This window comes from Sinocyclocheilus grahami, unplaced genomic scaffold (genome assembly GCF_001515645.1).
Source record: "Sinocyclocheilus grahami isolate Dianchi unplaced genomic scaffold, SAMN03320097.WGS_v1.1 scaffold55.1, whole genome shotgun sequence".
Taxonomy (NCBI): domain Eukaryota; kingdom Metazoa; phylum Chordata; class Actinopteri; order Cypriniformes; family Cyprinidae; genus Sinocyclocheilus; species Sinocyclocheilus grahami.
Window position 1 is genome coordinate 3,372,899 of NW_015505234.1, and position 25,318 is coordinate 3,398,216.

At 36.7% G+C, this 25,318-nt stretch overlaps 2 protein-coding genes across 7 annotated transcripts in view; both read left to right on the top strand.

Annotated features, from left to right (window-relative positions):
- Positions 1-21,550, top strand: part of zc3h18 (zinc finger CCCH-type containing 18) — a 29,660-nt gene extending 8,110 nt beyond the window's left edge. For 3 of the 6 annotated variants that reach the window (XM_016270118.1, XM_016270120.1, XM_016270121.1), the window contains exons 10-19: positions 13,929-14,114; positions 14,492-14,617; positions 14,766-14,861; positions 15,419-15,658; positions 18,565-18,684; positions 18,803-18,999; positions 19,403-19,605; positions 19,691-19,790; positions 19,981-20,077; positions 20,522-21,550. In XM_016270118.1, coding sequence (XP_016125604.1) covers positions 13,929-14,114; positions 14,492-14,617; positions 14,766-14,861; positions 15,419-15,658; positions 18,565-18,684; positions 18,803-18,999; positions 19,403-19,605; positions 19,691-19,790; positions 19,981-20,077; positions 20,522-20,747 — 1,591 coding nt within the window. In that variant the 3' untranslated portion in view covers positions 20,748-21,550. The remainder of the gene's footprint in view (positions 1-13,928; positions 14,115-14,491; positions 14,618-14,765; positions 14,862-15,418; positions 15,659-18,564; positions 18,685-18,802; positions 19,000-19,402; positions 19,606-19,690; positions 19,791-19,980; positions 20,078-20,521) is intronic. The other 3 variants (XM_016270122.1, XM_016270123.1, XM_016270124.1) reach the window with 3 other exon arrangements.
- A 685-nt stretch (positions 21,551-22,235) lies between these two features.
- On the top strand, positions 22,236-24,537 carry LOC107583882 (interleukin-17C-like). The gene is made up of 3 exons (XM_016270233.1): positions 22,236-22,241; positions 22,387-22,631; positions 24,306-24,537. Exons 1-3 carry the CDS (start codon positions 22,236-22,238, stop codon positions 24,535-24,537), a joined length of 483 nt encoding a protein of 160 aa, XP_016125719.1.
- The last annotated feature ends 781 nt before the right edge of the window (positions 24,538-25,318 follow it).

Here is a 25,318-nt window from a genome sequence, read left to right on the forward strand (position 1 = left end):
TATATAGGGGACAGGGAACGATTCAAACAGTGTAAATATACTTTCCATTGAGGAAAAAAATAAGTCTGGTTTCGCGCTGTCACACTAACCACCGCACACACACTCCGCTCCGGTCCAGAGACACGATAGCACGGAGCGAATCACATGCGCCATTCGGCGCAGACCACAAAATGTATCGGCGCTATTTGAATTCTACACAGAATGCTAGATTTTATAGCAATATGGATGAGATTGTGGCTGGCATACCCTGTCAAATGTGGCTTTACAGAGCTCAACGGCTCTGAACGGCTCTAGCCAAAGCTGTGATATAAACGAATGCTATTGGCTATTTTAAAAAGGGGCGGGGTTGCTTTATATGTCCCGCCCTGTCTTCCTGTTTCAGTTAAAATGACGTCAACACATAGAGTAACGCTTCGTGTTTCTAAGTATTTCAGGGGACCTTTAAGCTCTCAGAGAACTTCAGAGACTTTTAACAATATTTTTATTTAAATTAATTTTGATACAGATTATGCTGTGTTTAAATCATACGTGCATGAAGCACGAGCTCGCGGCGGCAGGGTTCAACTAAATCATTAGCATGCTTTTAAAATATTGAAAAAAAAAACTTTTATGATGATCAAAATTAAATATTTAAGTTGTTTCTGGATATTGATCTAGGTGTTAGGGGCAGAATTCTCCCATCTGCTGGTTACAGAAAAATCTGTAGGAAATAGTTTTTTCAAAAGAGGAGAAAGTGACACGGACTGTTTTCCATGCATTTTTAGACGCAACATGTGAACCTCTAAATTGATTGCGGATGGTTTCATCATCTTGGGCGGATAAAGTATCAGAGGATAAAAATAATGAAAAGCAAACATGTTACCAAATACAAATGCTTAATTCATTCATTCATACTTGGGCGGTCGTTAATATATTGGACGGCCCACCCAGGTAAAGTCTGTGTGCGGGAAGCACTGGTCTCCTGTTGGTTTTATTTCCCTTCACAGTAATTTCTTCATTGCTGTATTCAATTGCATAACCAGAGACTCAGATTGCATATGTGATTATGGTCACTTTATGGGAAATTTCCAGGAGGGATTGTATCTCATAGCCACACCAGTGCTGCTCTTTTGACCCTCTATGTCATGTCGGCTCTCATTTTTCCTAGATAAAAAAAGAGATTCACATTTCATTAATTAAGCCAAAATTCCATACATGGACACATTTCCGGCTCACTTGTGTTCTCAGAATTCCACAATGGGAGACCGTGACATGCATGGGAATATGTCCCATGATACTTGCACAGAGTCATTTACCAGGCAGTGTAGGGAGAGATTCACGCCTACTTGATTTGTTTGACTTCAAAGAACACTGTTGCATCTCAAATTTCTAAACTATATATCATACAGCCCATTTAGTGTGAACAATTAGCTCAGCTTAAAACTTGCACGATCATACTTTCTGCCCTTGTGACTGATCTATAAACATGGAGTTTCAGTTCCCCTGAGCACATCTGATTTGGTTAGTAAAGTGCTTCGTGTTTCATTGAGAGTGCTGGATACTCTATACAGCATTGTTATTTGTGTAGAAAATAAGGCCTGTCTGCTTATGTGCAATAACACTACCTTAGCACCACTCAGATCCAATTGAATGTTTTATTAAATTACATTATGTTGGTCCCAAATTGTTGTCAGTGTACATGATAACTTCACCCTAGGCTGATTGTGTATTGTGGTGTGATTGTGTGTTGTATCCGATATGTGTCTGCTTTTATTCTTACTACCGGTCAAAAGTTTGGAATAATGAAAATGTATTCTAATGTTTTTGAAGGAAGTCTCTTAAGTTCACAAAGGCAAAAATACATTAAATAATAACTGAAGATAACTTGGCACTAACTTAGCATATTAAAATGATTTCTGAAAATTCAGCTTTGCCATCACAGGAATAAATTACATATATATATTAGGGATGCACCGAATGTTCAGCAACTGAAATGATTAATATTAAGCGAAAATACCAAATAAATTGTACCGCACAAAGACGTGACGCGATCAAATAGAGGCGCGCGCTAATGCAGCAAACATGACGGCAATGTGGAAACATTTAAAGCTGTCCGAGAAAGACGCAAAAATCATTACAAGCACCGACAGCGAGAGACTGTTTAGTACTTCATCGCATGTCTTCGATGAGAAGAGGAAGGGTGTTTGTTGCTGGTTACTGTATGATGATTAAATCATACGTGCATAAAGCACGAGCTCGCGGCGGCAGGGTTCAAAGTCCAAAGCATGAGGGTGTTACTCGTCAGCTGCTCAGTAAAATCTTTATGAATTTTTACAAGGCATGTGACCATGCGATACGTACAACAAACGTCTTCCCAAATTTGTAATGAGAATCATTTGTCAACAAAAAGAAGCACTGAGGTCTTCCTGCGGGTTTCTGCCAAAATAAAAGTTGAGAAAAAGCAAGAACTCCATCAACATTAATAAATGTTATTGTAATTTTACTGTTGTTCTGTAAAATAAAATAATAATTACAACAGCTCCATTAATACATTTATTGTAACATTTACACATAGTGTTCAGACTAGGATCTATAATATTTTCTAATGTTTTTTAAAAAAAAAGTATTTTCTGCTCATCAAGGCTGCATTTATTTGTACAGTAAAAAATACATACCTGATTTAAGAAGGGGGTCTAAAAAATGGCCAAAATTTTTTATTTTACTGACTTAATTAATTTTAAGTTAAGTTGTGTTGTATTGGTATAATGTCTGCTAGAATGTAAAAAATTTTTAATGTTAAGTAAATATTTTTAAGTTGTTGTTTTGTAAATGATTTTTTCTTTGAAAAGCAAGACAAAACAGTAAAAAGCACATTTTGGCTATTTAATTTATGCAATAATGAAAAAATTGGCAAAGTGGGGGGAAATGTGAAAAACCGTGTTCGGTATTCGTCCTTCGGCCTAGTGTTTCATTTTGTTCGGCTTCGGCCAAGAATTTTCATTTCGGTGCATCCCTAATATATACAGTGGTGTGAAAAAGTGTTGGCCCCCTTCCTGATTTCTTATTTTCTTGCATGTTTGTCACACTTTAATGTTTCAGATCATCAAATAAATTTAAATATTAGTCAAAGATAACACAAGTAAACACAACATGCGGTTTTTAAAAGAAGGTTTTTATTATTAAGGGAAAACAAAATCCAAAACTACATGGCCCTGTGTGAAGAAGTGTTTGCAAGAAAACAAAATGAAGACTTTGGAGTGGCCTAGTCAAAGTCCTGACCTGAATCCTATTGAGATGCTGTGGCATGACCTTAAAAAGGCGGTTCATGCTCGAAAACCCTCCAATGTGGCTGAATTACAACAATTCTACATAGATGAGTGGACCAAAATTCCTCCACAGCGCTGTAACAGACTCATTGCAAGTTATTGCAAACGCTTGATTGCAGTTGTTGCTGCTAAGGGTGGCCCAACCAGTTTAGGGGGCAAACACTTTCACACAGGGCCATGTAGTTTTGGATTTTGTTTTCCCTTGATAATAAAAACCTTCATTTAAAAACTGCATGTTGTGTTCACTTGTTATCTTTTACTAATATTTAAATTAGTTTGATGATTTGAAACATTAAAGTGTGACAAACATGCAAAAAAAATAAGAAATCAGGAAGGGGGCCAACACTTTTTCACACCACTGTGTGTATGTATATGTGTATATATATATATGTATATGTAATATAGGAAAACATATGTGTGTGTGTATAGAAAACAGTTGTTTTAAATTGTAATATTTCAGAATATTACAGTTTTTATTGTGTGCTTGTTTGATCAAATAAATGCAGCCTTGATGAGCATAAGAGACTTCTTTCAAAAACATTAAAAATATTAATTATTCAAAACTTTTGACTGTTAGTGTATAATGTTTGTTTGCGCAGCCTGACATACTGTATTAACTTAACCAGTTGGCTCAACTAGAGTTTGAGATTTCTTTGTCTGACCTGATGAAGACAGGAATTGTACAGGAAACCTGTTTTAAAGGTAATAATTTTTTCTCAGTGGCATGGATTAGCAGTTATTTTGTTACATGTGTGTAATTGTGCTACATGCATCATACTTTGTCAGGGTTTCAAGGTAGGATTTGTTTTGTTTTTTATATCCTCATAAAACTTGTCAATGCAGTGTGGAAATAAAGCCTCTGCAGCTAGCAAATGTTGCATGATTTTGGAATTACGACATTAGCTTTGTATTACTACATCACGGGTGAAAGTTTGATCCATTTGCTACCTCTTGTAATGACGTTAATGATTGTGAACACTGATTATAGTAGCAAGCACGTGATCATGAAATGAGGGAATTTTTCGGCCTGCCAAAGTGATGAAGGAAGGAAATCATTAAATCTGGATGATCACAGTTTGAACCATTTCCCAGGCGTGGTGAACACAGGAATGTGAGCTTAGATTGACACTGTTTGCTCGCAAACAACTCCGTGTGACGTTGAAAGGTGTGTATGATCACCGTTTCAGGCTTTACCTGAATGTGTCAAGGCAAGTGTAAGATTCAGTTTGATTCGTTTAAGGAAATTGACATTAGAAATAGCAATAATGGAAATGCAACGGCATTTCATAGATTTGGCAGTGACTGAAACTGTACCTAAATAATGCATTTGACTGATACTCCACTTGAACTGATACTGATATGACCAAGCCCTTAGTTCACGATATAAGTAAATGTTTTTCACCATATATATATATATATAAGTATTTTCAGGTAGGTGTGTCTACAGAGAAAGCCTTCACCGTATAAATTAAATTTACATTGATCCTTATTAAAGCTACTAAAGATATTCAGTCAAAATGTCTTTTTAAAGTCACCCTGAAATCAAAAATTACTTTTTTATTTATTTATTTTTTTTGCTAGAATATTGCAGTATTTATTGTAAATAATTTATCTGTGCACATGATTATTATAATTTTTTTAACTGATGTGCCCTCATAATATTTGATCAAAATAACTTGCAACAACATCTCTTCTCTGACGTGTTTACTGGTATAAGTAGGGCTGGGTATCGAGTTCGATACTTTTTAGGCACCGACCGAATTGCCTCGATACTATCGAGTATCGAAAAACTTCTCGTCGTTCAGTACCAAATTTCGATACCTAAGGGGTTAATCTCCTCAACCAGTCAGTGAGGCGCAGATCGATCAGTGTTTGACATCCGCGAGAGCGATCCGAAAACATACGGAGCAGTCTGCTCGTGGTATCTTACTATAGTCTAATACACCGATAGGTCTGCACAGTCGATCCACGTTACGCGCCACACTCAGAGATGTGGCTCACACGTGAGTATTTAGTGTGAATGCGTCCCAGCCCCCTTAGATGTAAGGCTACATTTACACTGGTGTGCTTTTGTTTTAAAATTAAAATGATCCTCGTCATACTGACGTTTCCACTGCGTTTCAAGCCGGCTTTCCACTATCTCCGACAAGTGACAGACCGAAAGTCATTAATTTCCAATGGAGAGTAGCGCGGGAGCTGTGTAGAGTTTCAATCATATGAAGATGTCCGTTCATACTACAAGACCGAAAGCGCATGTTATGTGACCATTCATGCACACTGTAGCATCATGCTACATAAGACCAGGGTTTAAATTGGGCCGGGCCGTCTGGGGCTGAGCCCCGGCACTTAGACCCCAGGGCTTGACATTAACTCTTCATTAACGTCAGACAAGTAACATGATTAAAACATCAGTAACCAAAAATAACTATGTAAACACCAAAACGCAATATTATTCTGATTTGATTACATTTAGAGTAAGTGGCGAATAGTGGATATCTAATGTATATAATGCATTTATTGACAGTATAAGGTTGTGCTGCTGAGGCAAGGCTCCCACAGCCTCTCCAGGAGAAATCAAAACGCGCAACACTAAGAAACTCAGCATCCAGAGGTAAAAATTCAAAATGGAAAGTTTTTATATTTAAAATACAGTTAGTTAGGCAACATCACACAACGTTTTCACCATTACGACTGTTTAATAGTTCTATAAACAGTTCAATAAGCAAATACAATAATATTAGGTCACTTACATTTTAGGCAGAAACGGTGCATCTAACAGCAGCCAGCCGATTCATTGCTGATTGATTCCGTGTTCTGAACGAATCGGTTGAGTCAAAGTTTCATTAGCCCATGCATAAACATCTGATGAATCTGCCGTTTGAACAAATCGTTTGAATGAACGACTCAATGACTCACTCATTAAATGTTCACTACTGGCGTTTTAATTTTAATACTAAATGAAGGTATTAATGAGATTAGTGGGAATAGAATAAATCATTTGCACAAAAAAATAGAGGCCCCCCCCCCACACACACAACAAATCTCAATTTAACCCCTGCATAAGACGATAAATAAGATTTATATTCCGCTTTTACTCAAAACTCACTTTAAACCACCATCAAGTTTTTGTAATAACTTCTGATTGCCGTGTGTGTTTTGGCCATGTATTGTTGATGAAATTAAATATATTATAACCTCTGAGTCAGAGCAGCGATCATGGAAGAGAGAGCACAGGCAGTGCTAGAAACTGCTAATGCTCATCAGTAAATCAGTAGAAAATGAATAGAAATGACGATTCTGTCTGAGCTAGGTGATTGTCACACGCACTAGTGTAAATGTAGTTAACAGATGTGTAAACTGAAGACTATTTGAGCTTTATTAAAACTATTTGCACCGATTTTGTTCCTTTGTGCAGTGGCTTCGAGTCTGTATAAACATCAACAAGATGAAAAATAAAACCAAAGTTTTTTTTTTTTTTAGATAATGTAATCTTGTTCAAATAGATTTAATAAAATTGGTATCGAAAAAAGTATCGTTCAGGAACCGCTGTCAAAGTCAAGGTATCGTATCGATATCGAAAATTTTTGAACGATACCCAGCCCTAGGTATAAGTGTGGGACAAACTGTCATCTGCTTGAGATCACAGCAATAGCAAATGGCAAAGATCCAATCAGTTGCCGATGGACAAAATCAAGTCACTCAGATATACGTCACAATAGGAAAGAAAAGATTATAGCAACTTCTGTTTTATGGCAACATCAAGCATGTTCTACACTTAATTTTTTCATTTATGCATGTTTCTTCAACGTGTGATTGTGAATAACTTAGTACTGTGGTGTGCATTTATATTTACATCTCGTGATTATACACAATATAGTAGAATCTCTATCAATAGACATTTTATATCGCAACCCTTTAAAGTCCTAACTGATACTATAGCAATTATATAAATATATGTGGATTTAACATAAATTTTAATCTTAATTTTTTTTTTATTAGTTTTATTTAATGAAATACTAATTCATTAAATAAATCACATGTAATTCTATATAAATATCTGCTGAGAAACCCCCCAAATGACATTGTTTTGGCTGAAGAAACCATTCAATATACATTACAAAATGTGGCTTTAGAAGTTAATATACTGTTTATTCTCATGTCACTTAACAAAAGCCTACAGTTTATTATCCACAGTTTTATAACTAGGGTTGGGTACCGAAACCCGGTACCAATATGGCACTGGTACCTATGTAACCAGTATGTACTAAACCGAATCAGAACGCAGATTTCGCTGCCTCATTTCAGTGCCATGCCTGAGCGATCGATTGAAATATTTGTCCTCTGGTTCTCCGAAAATGGATGTAAGAAGCATCATCACCGGCACCGCACGTGAAAAATTATTTTTATGGAATCAGGATTGTCCAAAGATGTGGAGAGGCCAGAAGAGGAATTGATCCTGGTTCTCTTTTCCATTGCATCTATGTCTGGTATATTCCTCTGTGTCGCCCCCTTCATTGTAATGTATTGGTCTTTTGTTATGCTTCTTACTTCATTTGTATTATTCGGCTGCCTGTGATATTCCAGACTTCATTATAATGTCAGGGCATTTTGAAACATTAATTGAACCATTTGATGTCGTGCCCTGAGTGTGTTTGCTGACCTAGCAATTGTTCTGTGGTTTTCACCACTGTGTACTGTACACTGTGTTTCATTATCACGTTTTGTGTACTTAGATGTTTAGACATAGAACTGGAACTATGCCAAGCCAAGAATAAATAGCACAATATTTAGGTATGCCACAAAACAGGTTATAGGTAGAACCCTATTTATTTTTTGCCTGTTTATGGCCTCTTACAATACTGGAATTATGCTTTAGTGTCAGTATTTCTGTTGGCATTGTAGGTTTCATCATTTTACGTCACACAGGTGATACATTTAGAGAAGGGATGAAGTGATGAAATGGCAGGTATTTTGATTCCGATTTGTTCTTTGTAAACGAGTCATGTCAGAAAGAGTTTGTCTATATAGAAACAGCTGAACTTGTTAATGCAGTTAGTTCACTGTTAAAATATATTTTAATACATGTATTTTTATTATTCCGAAATATTCTGTTTACATTCTTAATGTATGTTCCTGGTTTTATTAGGAACCGTTTATTTGTGCCGAAAATGTTGCCGAAAATTGATTTCTGAAGGAAAATATGCCATTGAAAACTGGAGTAATGCCTGCCGTAAATTCAGCTTTTCCACCACAGCAATACATTTCATTTTAAAATGTTTTAAAATAGAAAATGTATTTATTTTTTTTTATATTACACAATGCTATTTTGTTTTTACAGTGTTTTCAATCAAATAATTTGCAGTCTTGTTCAGCATCAGAGACTTTTCAAACACATTAGTTTTTATTTATTTCTTTATGTAAGCCTGTGAGTTCTTCCAAGCTGCGTTGTTACAGGCTGTTTTTCTGTAAGGCATTCTTCCTGTGTGAGTCTGATTTTAGCCCAGCACACAATTATAACCTGCTCATGGAGGTGTGGCTGAAAGTTACATCATCGGCTGAATGTCTTCCAGGAGTTGAGTTACACCCTGTTTTAGAGCATGCCGGTTCCCGTGATAAGGAAGACAATGCAATGACTTCAGTCTAAAACCGTCTTTTATCTTGTTTTCCGATATTCTCTGCAGAGATCAGATGTCATGATTACATAAAGATGGTTGAATTTTTCTGCAAGCATGAAGCAATTCATTTAAATATGTTTTCCGGATATAATATTTAATATTAGTTTTAGACATAAGAGCAACATATGTTGCATTTATTATTTTCTTATTATAAACGTCTCTGCATCGGTGTACTTTCCTGTAATCTCTTTCCATGTCACTCTTGCATTCATGATGAAGTCTAAACTTATTTGAAGCTTATAGATTTATATGAATAAATGAATGAATAACTATTCAGTGATGCAGGAATCATTCTGTATCAGTCAAAATGATGCAAGGTTGTAATTTTTAAAGATATTTTTGCAGTGTAGTGTACAAACATTTTGCAATCTTAACTCATAAGTAACTCATAAGGCCTGTAGTCAGATGACACAACTCCTAACCTCTGTTAACTGTGGTTTATGACCTGGAGCTCTTCTTAGGAACTTTCTGATTTAGTGCTACATTGATATTTAGCATACTCACAGCGTGAAAAGTGACAGCAAGGACAATCCCATCACATTTTTTTTGGAAATAAAGTCATACTTTTACTCCACATTAAATTGATCAAATTTGACAGTAAATACGTTTAAAATGTTACAAAATATTTCTGATTCTAATAAATGCTCTTCTGTTGAACTTTCTATTCAGTACCACGGTGTTTCCCACACCTAGACTTTTCTGGCGGGCCGCTCAGGTATATTAACAGCCGCCCAAGTATATTTGGAGAAACATTTTTGCTTTTATTAATTTTATCCTCTTATACTTTTTTATTATTTTTTTTAAATCTGCCCGACATAATGAAACCATCTACGATCGATTAACTAGTGTAAAAGTTCCCACGTGAATATTTCACATAAAAGACCAGGCTCGACCCGACAGTGCGGGTGCTTCATTCACATTTGTGACTAAAAATAGATGTGTGCAGTGCGAAATGTAAAATATGTAGGAGCACGTGTGAATAAAGCAAAATCCCTCCGGGTGAGTTTTCTTAAATTTAATTTCATAAGTCTTCAACGTTAAAACAAACGTCTTAATGATCATTTTAAGACGTCTTATATTTTGGGGATGGAAAAACATAAATCGCGATACAGCCTATTGATTATTAAACTTCAAAAGGCTATGATTTCATAAAAAAAATAATAAAAGCGCTGCAGTGTAACAAGGCTTCAGACTGCTTCAAAGTGATACTCAATCAGTGAATAGTCCTCATTTAAAGTCGAGTTGATGAATTATGATGCTGTTTTGTACTCATTTATTGACGAAAGCGCTGCTTCTCTGCCGCTCACTGCACAGAACAGACGCCGAGAGAGGTGACACTTATCCGGGAAAGTCAGACCTTGCGTTCACGGGACAGCACTGGCAAAATCTTCCAACTGAACCATAGCAGAGGTTTATCCAAAAAAGTCGCTAGGTTTGTCAGTATGAATGTTCTATGGAAAAAATCAGCTAAAAGGGTCTGAAAGTTGCTATATCTAGTGCTAAAGTCGCGCTCGTTTGTGTGTGAGACGGGGGAGCAGATGGCAGGGGGCGGTGGATATTTGTGGATGAGTTCTTCTGTGTCATCACGTTCTATTAGTTCTACATCTTCAGTTTCGGAACTTTCACGCTTGGTAACACATACAGCTGTGCCCACACCACAGTGCACCAGTGAAAAGGGACCCCTCTCAAACAGTGTCACGTTCCGAACGTTGTTTAAGTGACATACACCGGTATTGCGGTATTTTAAAAATTCATATCATAACAAAAATAAACACCGGTATTCGGTATGAACCGGTATACTGCCCAGCACTAGGTATAAGGTTTTTCCACCCAGCTTCCACCGCAAGTATATTTCAAACCTGTGAGAAGCAATGCATCACGATTTCCAGATAAATATTAAGCAGCTGTGTTTTAGCACAGTGTTAACAAGTGTTTTCAACTTTGATAATAATAATAATAATAATAAATGTTTATTGGACACCAGATCAGCATATTAAAATGATTTCTGAAGAATCATGTGACACAGGGTTCCATCACAGGAATAAATTACACTTTAATAGTTATTTAAAATTTTAATAATACTTCAAAATATTGCTTTTTTTCTGTGTTTTTGATCAAATAAATTCAGCCTTGGTGCAAAAATCTAACCGGCCTCAAATTTTTTTAACAGTAGTGTACATGTGCAGTGATTTTAACAAATTGCAAGATAACTTATTTGTAATCTGATTTAACTCGGTTATGAGCCAAACAGGATTTTCAAGTATGACTAATACATCTGGTAAAATACTTTGAACTGTTAAAAAATGTTTGTCTGCCATTTTTTGTTGTTTGTTAGTACTTAAATTGATTTTTTTTTTATTTGGGTTTTTGCCACGTTACTGCTCTGCATAAAACTTTTCTTCATGGAACTATGTGCTTCCTTTTTTCCCCCCATATAAACAGGAAATTAAAGGTGAGCTCAGAGTCTACATCTAAAAATAGCGTAGGTTGTCTGTGCTATTTTTAGGTACACTGCAATACTTGCCTCAGGTTTGTTTACTCTCTGATCTCACCCAGAAGGACATTCCAGGTAGGCTGCATCACGTTAGTCATTATAAGGTATACTTTAGTATGCATGATGTGGAATGCCCTTAGTTTAACTAATAGTATAATGTAATGATCTTTAATTAGCCCAAGGATTAATCAGCAACTTTTTCAAAAACTCCCAAACTTGAACTTTTGCCTAATTGGCTTTGGTGAAAATATAGTAGGAATCTCCAGAGAAATTAAACTTTCATACTGGACTACTGGAGGCCCAGCTGGTCAGGCGATATGACCACCAAGGTCTTGCTTACTACATTTTATGGGCTGGAATTCAATAAAGAACTTTTCAAACGGAGTCTGATTTTGCACAACTGAAGCCATGGATATCCAGAGAAATTGAACATCCACATTGGATAATTATAGAAGCAGTAATAAGCAAAAATAGGAAGGTGTAATTTTTAAATATCATTAACGATTCTAAATTCTTCTTTGAACTGAAGCACAGGGGAAATCTCTGGCTCTTCTGGGGGAAATAAACATACTTAAGATGGTAAACTAGATACCTCGTTACTGGAAAACAACAGTTTACTTTGTCTTTTGAGCAGGAATTGTGTGGGAAATATGAGGTAGTTTCTCCAGTTCATGGATGTCACCTGTGTTTTCTGGTATGGTGTTTGAATGGTAGCCAACTGCTTCGATATTACCCATAGAAATGCCAAATTACAAAGTAAGGTCAGCTGTTTTATTTAATTACCAAACATGTGACCTGAGAGCACTAGATTTCCTGGAGCAAATGGAGTGTGCTAAAGAAAACAATTATAGTAGTTTAGTAATACAGCATAGAGCTAATACATTTTATTTGAACAAGGGCTGACTGAATCAGGTTTTCAGGTTTATGCAAGTTCTTTGTGGGGAAAGTCATGCATACTTTTGGGTACAAAGACTTGCATAATACAGGCCTATAAAGTGATGCAAATGAAGAGACATTTGACACTACTTATGAGAAGTTTCTTGGCAGCTCTTGCTTCCTGATGAACAGTTGGATGGCTTCCAAAGTCAGTGAAGAGGATCTAGTCTGCTGCCTCCATATAAAATTACTTTGATACACTAGTTTATTGTAATTGTATGAGAAATAATTCAAATTTGATATGTTTTTTTTATCACTATAGCAGCTCCTCCCTGTGAAAATGTAAACATTGTAAGGTCACTGTAATGCAGGTCGTTTAATTTCAACATTGCCGAATATTGTTTACCTAATGGTGATTTGGAAATGTCAGTTGGCATGCATATATTTGGGGGTTTTCTATTGTTTTTCAGGAAATGAACAGGTATATTTTTGTTTAAGGAAGACTCGTGCTTCTGTTGCGTCTAGATAAGATGACAGCAAATCTATGCAGACTTTACCATCTCAGTGACACAGCTTATTTTACAGAGAATGTGGAAATTCAACCTGCTAATTGTAAACATTTTGCTTTCACTAAGAGAACCGCAAATGTTAAAACTTTTTTAAAAGGAAATATGTCATTGAGATGTTTGTCAAGTAGGGTTGGGTATCGTTTGAATTTTATCAATTCCGATTTAATTAAGTCAAACATTTAGATGTCAAACATTTATTGTCTTTTTACAAAGCATTCGGTTGCAGCTGAATAACACGAGCAAAAATCAGCAGCCTACAGAACACTGCAAGAGGAATTTTGCCTATGCTTTAAAAAAAAAAATACCACAGCAAAAACAACTAGATTAATATACATTTCAAATATTAAAATGTTAAAGACAAGTAAACAGTCAGTAATAAGATAGGAACAAACAAATCAATTAGCAATATCATAAATACAACTGAACAAAATTTCAGGTACAGAAACTAATTAACAGTTTAAAAACACTGCATAGTTAAAGTTATTAAATATATTCAGTCAAGATCAGTGAATGATTTTCTTTTGTTCTTTGATTAACATTAATGACAGGCAGCGCGTTTATTAGGCTGCGGTCTCTTTAACACTAAGACAAAAACGGCTGTGTTTATGATGATATACTGACGTAGTTTTCTACATATTGGTCGACTAATATGAAAAAGTCACAAAACAACCTTTTCTACAGTGGAAATACACGGAATGGATCGAGAATGGACACAAACCGGGAACCCGTACCGCGACCTCTGTTCTCGCGCTTGCGCTTCGTGTGCTGCACGCAAACAGGGCGCAAGTTCTTTCCGTTCCTGCACTTAAATTGTTTTTAATCACAAGCAGAATCTAAATGCACACACGCGTCTTATCGAATACCCGGTTCTTGGAAATTTGGAACCAGTTCTAAAATGGAACCGGTTTTCGATACCCAACCCTATTGTCAAGTTAAAGAAACTCTATAGTTCTATATACGCTATAGGTGCATACTTTCTAAATCCCCTTTTTCTTGTTTTTCTTTTCAGAGGGCCAATGGAGCCACCACTTAAGAAGGAGATGGTCCCATTGCCCAAGAGGCCAGATGAATGGAAAGACCCCTGGCGCAGGTCTAAGTCCCCTAGGAGAAGACCTGGTCTCATGGGCTCCCCTCCACGTGGCCGTAGACGACACAGGCCCTCCGGATCTTCAGTTTCCCTTTCCAATTCATCTAGGTAAGATACCTGCCATGGAACTATTGAACCAGACATTGGTGTCATTTGATAAGGGGATGCTTTGCCCACTTTTTTTGCTAGTTAAAGGGATAGTTCATGAAAAACCCTCATGTAGTTCCAAACCTGTTTGTCATTGTTTCTTCTGGAACATAAAACAATATTTTGAGAAAGATGTTGTTTTGGACCCCATTGACTTTCATTATATGGACAAAATCAGTTGAAACGTTTTTGTGTTCCAAAAGAAATAAAAAGTCTGAAGAAATACAGGTTCGGAACGACATCAGGGTGAGTAAATAAATGCATGTTTATTTTTGGGTGAATTAATCCTTTACGTTAAGGGGTGGTGCTTTTATTTAAACATTTCTCCATTTTTCCAGGTCTTCATCCCGATCCTCATCGTTCACGGGTTCTGGCTCTTCCCAATCTCATTCAAGGTCATCTTCAATGAGTTCCTACTCAAGTCACTCCTCTCAGCACAGCTCTTTCAGCGGAAGCCGCTCTAGGCAAGATATCACAGTTCACGACAATCTTGATTTGTCATGCTAATTTGCTGTAATGACTTCCAGAACATTCAGTATACCACATTTATAATTGGCTTGCTTTTACTGTGAATCTTTGCTGTTATTAATCACTTTATTTTCCATTGTCTAGATCACAATCCTTTTCTTCCTCACCCTCCCCGACCCCCTCGGCACAAAGAAACACTAATAAGAACAAAGCTGAGCAGCCTCCTGGTGCATTGAAAGGGTAAAAATTACACACACTCATGTTCTCAAAACGCATTTGGTTTATACATTACTGTTCAAAAGTTTGGGGTCCGAAAGATTAAATTTTTTTCTTTTTGAAAGAAATTAATACTTTTATTCAGAAAGGAACCATTGAATTGATCAGACGTGACAGTAAAGACTGTTTTGTGTTACATAAGAACGTTCTATTCCTCAAAGAATCATGTGTCATGGTTTCCACAAAAGTTTTAGCAGCACAACTGTTTTCTTGAGTACAAAATCAATATATTAGAATGATTTATGAAGGGCCATGTGACTTTTCCATTGCTAGAATAAATTACATTATAATATTAAAGTTATTTAAAGTTGTATTAATATTTCACAGTATTGCTGTATTTTTGATTAAATCAGAAATTTATTTCAAAAACTTACCAACCTTAAACTTTTGAATAGCAGTATACTATTCTGTATCAACACAAGCCTGAGGTTCAATGTTTTGTCTATTTCTAGCCATAGTTGTCAGTACTGGTCTTCTCATTTACTCACTGCATGCACATGAAAATACATATTTTCATTCAGCCATCCATTGAAGCCTGGTGCACTGCCCCCTCCTCGCAGGGAGAAAGGACCCCCCAAAATGATGCCCAGCCCCTCGTTGCCTGAACAGCTGGGTAAGCCACCCAAGCCAATCACAGAGACAGGAAAGCCCCCCATCCCCCGTCCAGCTGGAAGACCTCCTGGACCCAAAGAGCCGAGAGAACCAGCCAACATGAGAGAAGGACGCAAGAAAGAACGTCAACAGCACAACCCACCCCGCAGGTACAGCACACGTTACGTGTTCATTCTGCCACTGACACACACTATCACTCTTTGCTATGTTGTTTTAATGGCCATTTACATGGATCGTTCACCCAAAAATTACAATTCTGTATTTATTTACTTATGTTGATCCAAAAATTTTCAAATTTCTTTCTTTTGTAAAATGCAAAAGGTTTTTGCATTTTTCCCCCTTCTCCCCATGAGATGATGAGGGTAAGGGTTGTCAATTTCCAAAATAACAAACAGCAAATTAATAGTGTAGTAATAGTGGTCTTTTTAATCAAGAGTTTGACACCCATTTGAAAATGGTTATGTTTGCAATTCTCTTTCTTTTAGTGACATGTTTCATTTTCAGTGAATAATGATGTAAAATTTTCATTTATTTCCTTGAATTCAGTCTGTTTGCCACACAAAGCTTGAAATATAGAGCATGAATCTATACTTTTATATATATTTTTTTAATTCATAATACATATATATTTTTAAATATAATTTATTTAAATAATATTTCTTTTTATTATTTTCATTTTGGAGCTTTGCGTCAGACCCGGTTTGTTTGTTTTTTGTTTAGTTTTTTTCTATTTATTTATTGATTTAATCACTTTGTTTTCCATGGAATAAAATATCAAAGGGATTTGGAATGACATGAGGGTTAGTAGTAAATAGGAAAAAAAAAATTCTTCAAGGTTAAGGATTGCATCACCATAAGAGCTGGAGATTTTTTTGTGGCTTGAATATGAATGTATGCTTGTGTTGTTGTTTTGTTTTTTTGTAGTTGTTTTTTGACATTTGTGTTTTGAGTGATGACCAGTGTTCTGTGTGTGTGAGTGTCTAGAAGGGTTGCTTTTTCAGCACAGGGAAGCAGTATGTGACAGTTCTATGATCTGTAGCAGTGAGAGTGAAGTTTCACTGTGGATGTGGAATACCCTGCTTGGGTGTTCAGGAAAATCTCCTGTCCTGCTTGTTCTAAAGCTTCAAAACAAAGAAGCTTTTGTGGACTTATCATAGTTGTCATAACAGGCATTATGTAATTGGCATTTGGCCAGATGTTGTTAGCACATCTGATGCAGATTAACCTTTCCTCCAAACCTTTAATATTTCATGTTAATATCAGTAAGTAGGTTTTTTTTCAAGTCAATGTGGCTGGTGCTTGCTCATACAAAACTTGTAGGTTGTTGCTCTGCGGTTGGATATTGTGGGTGGCTGTTAACCGGCCGTGTGTACAAGATTTCTAATTCTCCAACACTCTAAAATTGTGAAAATAGGAGGAAAATCTTCTTCCTCAACAAACTTCACCATTATGAAGCATCATCCATGTCTGTTAAGGACGTGCTACACTGAGAAGTCATCGAAATATTCTGCAGCCCCCATGTTTGGATTCATGTTTAAAGGATCATGTATTTTTTTAATGTTGTATCAGCTCTATAAGACAATAGGGCAAAGGATAAACCCTTCAACAATTAAAAAAAAATTAAAGGGGTCATATGATGCTAAAAAGAACATTATTTGGTGTAATGAAATGTGTTTATGCTGTTTAAGGTAAAAAAAAACCACATTATTTTCCACATACTGTACATTATTGTTTCTCCTCTATGCCCCGCCTTTCTGAAACACGTTGATTTTTACAAAGCTCATCGGTCTGAAAAAGCGAGGTGTGCTCTGATTGACCAGCTATCCAGTGCGTTGTGATTGGCCGAATTCCTCAAGCGTGTGACGGAAATGTTACGTCCCTTAACATATTGTGATGCCTGCGGCAACCACATGTGACGACCCCGGGCTGGACCTTCATCCACGGTGAAAGCTGATCCGGCGATCGACAGCGCGAAGTTGAAGTATTTTCTCAGCGACCAGCACAGATCAGCTCCAGGCATGTCGAAGCGGATATCATCCTCTTTTGGAAGGCCAAACAAATTAGTTTAGCTTTCACAACGAAGCACACAGCGCCTTCACGACATGGCGGCGGCAACAATACTACAGCGAGAATAAAAGTTACGCCTACTTTCTTTTTTTGAACATTTGGGCGGCGTTATGCAAATCTTCCCACATCGTGACGTAGACATGTGGGGGCGTGTTAGAACGAGCCGTTTTAGGTAGGAGTGGCTGACTCTTAACTTTTATAAAGAATATCGTGGATTTGAGACTTTAGTCTTTGCAACTTTGCAGATCTTCTTTATGCACCAAGAGCTTGTAACACTCCAAAGAGAAAGGAAAAATTGAAATCGCATCATATGACCCATTTAATAAAGAAAGAGAGAACATTTCATGATCACTTTGACTGGCAGGAATTTGGGTGTGCTTTGCTTGTAAGATTATTAAAATTTTCTCTTATCAAGTGCCAGCTGACTGTACTCTCTCTTCACTCGGCTCTAAAGGCATGTGATGTTTATTTTGCACTTTTTTTCTCCGATATAATACAAATATATATAAAAAAACTAATATTGTGTAATATTACTACATTTTAAAATAGCTAAATTATGAGAACTGGCTTCCGTTAAAAAAATTGTTGTAGTGTCCACAGTTGCTCTTGTCAAAGAGGAACATTCTGTGCTGTGACACAGAAGAACATCAAGTGCAACATGGATGCTTTGTGTTCTTCCCTTTGCTTTGGATTTTTCACTTGCAGAATTGTAATGACTACAGAAATGCTTTGTGGTCTGAATGAAGCTTTGAAGCTTCATTATCAGATTCATTGATTCAGTAACTGTTGAGTGAGTTCATTCAATGACGGATTCGTCAGACTGAAAATAACCTATAATTCGTGAGGTACTAAATTATTAATTAACAGAATCGGTCCAGAAGAGTTGTTCGTACTTGACCGGCACTAATTAGCTACACTAGTTTCATCTCCAGTGTGTGACCAGCATTTTATTATGTTTCTGTTTCTCTCTTCCTGTCTGTTTCTCCAGCAGGCGAACAGTGAGTGGCAGTGTAAGTGGCAGCAGTTATTCTGGCTCCAGCTCACGCTCAAGATCCCGTTCCTCCTCCGCCTCACTCTCCCGGTCCCGTTGCGGGTCCCACAAGTCTAGGTATGCGATGCACAGAGACAGTAGAGTCCAAAGGAAAAACAAATATATCTTTACCTATTCTAAAAAAAATCAAATGCAGATATCATGGAATCACAAGATTGTCTGTGTGGTTTCACAGGTCTCTGTCGGTCAGTAGCGTGTCATCTGTCTCATCCGCCTCCTCCAGCAGTAGCTCAGTCAGGAGTGCCGACTCTGATGACATGTACGCTGACCTGGCCAGCCCCGTGTCCTCTGCCAGCTCCCAATCACCCACTCCAGGCCATGCCCGCAAGGAAAGGGGCCCTCCTCGGGACAAGGGCCCCAACAAAGACAGAGGTACTGTGGACTTGTCGCATGTGACTCCAACAGGCAATTAATCTAATTTTAACATTGCTGTTTTAGAGTTTGGTCATTGTAAACTAAAAATGAGACTAAAAATCCTTCACTGAAATGAAGCTTCAGTAAAATAAAATACAAATATTAACTGAAAAACTTAACCCAAGAAAACTTTAAATTAGAAATGTTGCTTTGGAAGCTAACTGAAATCTCTTCCAAGCTAAAACTGAAATAAAAATAATAATAAAAATGAGAAAAGCACACAAAAAATTACTAAAATATAAACAATAAAAAATAAAATGAAAAACGAAAATGTAAAATAACAGTGATTCAAAATATTAATATTAATGGTATATAAATAATGCTATAATAACACTGCTGTTTTGTTTGGTGTTCCTTAAAGGAAAACCACCACCAAAACCACCAAAAAAGGACGAACCTTTCAAAGAGGAGCGAAAACGAGTGGACCCCTCCGGTCTCCCACCCAAAACCAGCTCCAGCATGCCTAGATCCGGGAACAGAGGTCACCCCATGCTCCCGCCTCCTATGGGTCCTCCAGGAGGATACGGCTCTCACAAGGACATCAAACTTACCCTGCTCAACAAGGTAAATGGAGAAGGTGTCGTTATGGTCATGCAGCTGCTCAGAAATGTATGATGGTTGAATGACTTTTTAATTCCTCTTTGGCCAGCAGCAAACCGACAGGGGCAATAGAAAAAGGTACTTTCCTGCCGATAAAGAGAGACCCCCTTCGCCTCTCAGCAAGAGGATAGCACTTTCACCTGACAGAGGTAAACAACACAACATGGCACATTAGCTGTCCGTTAGAAAACCCCTCCAGAAATTTGATATCTGATACGGCCAGATACAATTGTGGTTAAGCTCTTTCCTCAAAGGATGTCCAGAAGTTCAGTCAGATGTGCACCTCACAGCGATCTGCTCTCTCGGTTCCTCAAGCTTTACTCTCTGATATGTCCATAGGTCGAGACAGGAGGATGCCCGGGCGGCCCTCGATGTCTCCCAGAATGGATCGGCCCAAAGGCCAGGGTCCTCGACCCATGCCACCACAAGGAGAAAGGTACTCACTGCCACTTTCTTTTCTGTCACACTTTCTGAATATCCCTTCAAATATGTGGTGATTTCCAGTAGTCAATTGACATGTTGATGTAGGGAAAAATGTTGGAATGAATTTAAAATTGTTAATTTGATTTGTTTGCATGAGAACTATTAGTTGCCCTTTGATATGGGTCTGTTTGTGTAAATAACACATTCAGATGTCTCATATTCTGTATGTTGAGCAGTGATTGTGAGCAGATTTTTTTTATTAATCTAGCTTTTAAAAAAAATAAATAAAAGTAAATAAAAATCCCCATGTTTGTTCAGCATTAGTTCCCTTTTTATGTGCATGGTGGATCAAGGTGTTTTTGTAAACAAAAGCTTTATCTTTGTGTGACTAAGACTAGAGATTTTAAAATATCCCATATTTGTAATTCACTCAATTCTATATATTTTCCCTCTCCAGGAAGCGTCCTTTATCTCCACCACCCAAGTCTTCTGGGAAAGGTCCTGCTGCTGTGTCTACAGGTAAACCACCTGCTCCCGGGGATGGATCCGGCTCTGGCTCCGCTTCTAGTTCCGGCCCGGGCAAGCCGAGCAGCACACTTTCTCGTCGCGAGGAGCTGCTGAAACAGTTAAAGGCTGTCGAGGATGCCATAGCCCGCAAAAGGGCCAAAATCCCTGGGAAATAATAAACCTGGCGCCATCCAACTTCTGGGACATCTGTTTTCTTGACGCCCATTGTTTGCCAGAAATGGTCGCCGTTCTGAACTCTAAGGGCATAAATGTCCTAGGGAAAAGAGACCGCCGTTACATTTCTGCTTGTTTTGCCCTCAGAGAGAGGTTGTCTAGATTTTATATTGATGTGCTGAAGTTGTGAAGTAGCCCTGTTCACTTGTTTGTTTTCGCAGGAAGATGGAATCTTTTCTGTAGTGTCTCTCAAAGATAAAAAAATTGTACATTCAGCACACATTTTTGCTCTTCATCCTGCCACAATCCCTTCTCTCATATATTCTGGTTGCTTTATCCCTACTCTTGTTATTTTATGTGGTGAGTTGTGGTGTGACAGATGTATGCTCAATCTGTTTGGACCATCCTGGACACATCTGCGCATTTCACGTTGGTCCTGCTCAAAGAATCTGGAACTGTCTTTTCATAACCTTACAGTTAGGAAAGTCCACCTTAATCAATGAATTTGACTAGTATCCACCACCATGTATTTAGCATTTACCGTTTTTCACAATGTACAACTACAAAGTCAGGTGCCAGAATACCTGTTGCTTAAAGTGTATGATTCTAAAGAACCAATGACAATGATGTGAAGTATTGCTTTTTTTAAGATTCTGCATTGTTTCCCCTAGTTTTTCAAGTGAAAACCTGCGTTTTATTTGTCCCTCATTTTTAGTTGAAAGTGTGAGAGGCTGCAATGGGGACACCTGGAGATGAGGAATAATTACGTCTTGCTTTTTGTGACAGAAAAAAGCTTCTAAATAAACTATTTTGATAAAGATAATGAATCTGTTGAAATGCTTCCTCTTTAATGGAAAGATTGCATCTAATGGAAGACTTTTTCATCTGTGCATTATCACTGGTGTGCGGTTTTATTTTATTGCTTGACTCTGTTTGTTGATCCATTATCCTGCTTCTGCAGCTTAGAATCAATACCTACAGCAAATTAGTGAGATAATTTATTGACAGGGTTGGAACATTATTCATCTTCCTTTGACCTTTTTTTATACGTCATTGTAGGAGTTAAATAATCTTATACGCTCTTCTATGATACACCCACATTCTTTCATAAGTTATTTTAAATGATTATGCTGTCATGATTTGTACAATTAGTGTTGTGCACTTCTGATTTAGTGTCAGTGCAGCTGAATATAATACTAATTTCTGTTGGAAAAAAAAAAAAAGGTGAAGTTTTTTTTTTCATCTTCCAGGTAGCCTACAGTATAATGCGCTTGTGTATAGCGCTTCATTTGAAAGAGGAAGCACGGAAGTGAATATTTATTACTATTTCCTTATAGACTCGGATTTTCCCTGATGATGGACACGACAGGTATAAATTCGCGTAAGCACTTCAGGAAAAGTATAACAGTCAGGCCCGACGCAACCTGAGCACTGAACTTGAGCATCTCCGCGGGTCACCCTAAGTTTTGATAATAAAGCTCGAATAAATTATGTGGGTAAGTAGATTTTTTTTTATGTACCTAGATACACATTTTAGACAGTAATGGATATCTTAATCTATAAAATGTATAATTTTCTTTATAAAGAATTTGTTATCGCACTCTGCTTATTTGATTGATCTATTTATTCTTTACCTTGCAGTCTCCGCTGTTTTTTGGAATATTTTTCTTCTTGTCGGAGAACATCGTGAAAGGAAAGAATCTGGGCTGTTTCAGTGAATGTGAACATGGGTTCAGGAAGATTCACAACAAGCTTCTTCACTCCTTGTCTGCACACAAACACGGGCGTCTCCAGTCCGTCCATCATACGGCGGACTCCTGTGAAGATTTCACTCGGGCTTCCTCAGCAGCGCTCAATGATCGCTCACTGTCCCCCTGGCGGATAAGGTAGATATAGCTCTCGAAACCACGCATTTTAGCAATACCATAGAAATCAGAACCCTGCAAAAAGCTCTACGTTAATGTCTGCTTTTTAAAAACTGTAATTACTCATCAGTATCTACTGCTTCCTTTCTTAAACCTTGTGATACTCCTGTTGGTCAAATTTGTTTCTCTGAGTCGAAAGCCAAAAATTATAAAATACGATCTTTATTTCTTAAGAGTCTGATTTCTGTTCCACCTGTGATGTCCTTTTGGAATAATTTGTTTGTTAACCTTACTTGGAAAAAAATCTGGTCTCTACAGCAAAAAAAAAAAACGACTTTACAAAAAGTAAAGAAGTTTATACAAAGATTTAATTCTGACATTGAGCTTACATGCTCTTTTTGTTCGAGTTCTGAAGAAACTGTGGTAACTTACACTTATTTTGGTCATGTCACTACACACAGAAGTTTTGGGATGATATTGGTGTGTTTGTCAAGTGTAAGATTTTGCCAGGTTTCTCAGTACATATGAAAAACATTATATTTGGGTATTATGACTCCGACCCCTCAAACGAAAATATATGTTTTGTTATTAATTAAATTTTTGTCCTAAGCAAATTTCACATTCACAAATGCAAATTTTCCAACTGTAAACCTGTCTTCTCTGTCTTTCTAAAAGAAATGGAAAATTATTTGAATGTAATTTCAGTATCTACTAATAAGAGAGCTACAAGGACTGTTAGGATTTGCTCTGCCTTTGATCTCTTCGTGTAATCATGTTTCGATGATGGCCCTCTTATCTTTATTTTTATGTTATTCTTTTTTATGATTTGTTTCCATTTAATTTTTGTGGTTGATATTATATGATGTATGCTTATTCTTTGTATGTTTCCGTTCTCTGCAATCAAAAAAAAGAAAAACGTCAAAAAAAAGAAAAACGTCAAAAAGAGAAAAACGTCAAAAAAGAGAAAAACGTCAAAAAGAGAAAAACGTCAAAAAGAGAAAAACGTCAAAAAAAAGAAAAACGTCAAAAAAGAGAAAAACGTCAAAAAAAAGAAAAACGTCAAAAAAAAGAAAAATGTCAAAAAGAGAAAAACGTCAAAAAAGAGAAAAACGTCAAAAAGAGAAAAATGTCAAAAAGAGAAAAACGTCAAAAAAAGAAAAACGTCAAAAAAAGAAAAACGTCAAAAAAAAGCTCTACGTTAGCATTGCTGATGACGTAATCGAACCGTCCTTCCTATATTTAAATGTTTGACTATTTTGTAGAAAACTTCAAATATATTTTATTTGATACATACTTATATAATATAGACGTTCATAAATAGTTTAATATTGTACAACCGTCGTTTTTTATTCGATTACGTCATTTTCAGTGCCTCATGCGCTGCGTGGTAGCCTCATAAAAGAGTTCACAGTCTTGTACTTTAGTTTTTTTCTCTGATTTTCAAAACCTTTTATAATTTTTTGCTTCAAAAGAAAGTTTGTAATGTTGAAATTAACCACGAAGCTTGCTATGTGTATGTATATTTATGAATATAAAAGAACCAAGGCTGTTGAAAGCATTATGAGGCATGTTTAGCAGTGTTTAAATAGTAATGCAAAATCATAAAATGAAACAACTGTGTAAATGCAATATCTATTTAACCAATTTTAGCTACTTGCTGCATGACTAATGTATTTGTATCTGTTGTATTTTCAGAACTGTGGAAAATGCAGACATGTACCCCTCCAAATACGAGGAAGCAGAGTGTTTGTGTGATGGATGCATCATTAACGGGGTTGAAAATAGGACCTACAACTCTGTGCCTGTGAAGCAAACTCATTTATTCCTGAAGAAGGTTCCTTGCCCGTCTGACCCGAAAAAATACTCCTTAGAGTATAAACTTGTGTCAGTGACTGTAGCCTGTACTTGTGCAGTTCCTAAGCAGTAAGAGAGCATAATAGCTACTATATAGACCACAACTGTAGAGACGTGTCTCATGTACCATGTCGTGTTTGTTTTAAAATGCTATTTTTGATAAGGTACTTACATTGTTTGATATGCTTATATGTATAAGCTGAAAGGTTGCATGTATCACATGGTTTATTTTTTAAGTTTTCAAACCAACATAATCTTTCTTGAAAGGAAGAAATATCGGTATTATTGTAAAACACTACTTTATTTAGGCTTTATTTATTTATATGATAACTTATTTAGTATTTATTTAACTTTTATGTACATTATGCTAATATGTGAACTTTTGATCTTGCGCCTACCTGTCCTTGTTTGAATCAGGCCTGAAATTCAGCTCTGTCAGTGACAGGAATGGTTAGATTAAATTAGTTTCAGTGATAACGATAAAATGTATTAGAATGTTTTGTTTTTTTCTCCTCAACTTTGCATTTGCAAAATGGTATTATGTTTATATTGTGTAAAACAAACAGAATAAAGTCTATGCTGATCTTCACTCATTCATCTTTGCATATCTGTAAGTTCTTCAAATCTGGGTAAATGTCAAACGCATCTGAATCATATTTCACCACAAAGTGAATGAATGGATAAAAACATTCTTCTAACTACTGTTTTGCAAAAATATTTCTATATTAGTTAAATTCAAGTATTTATAAATTATAGTAGCATTTGTTTTAGTGCCTTTATGCAGAAGTATAATCACCAAACACCATTGAGATAACGCAACACGCAAAGAGAGAGAGAGAGACCTTTTAATTTGT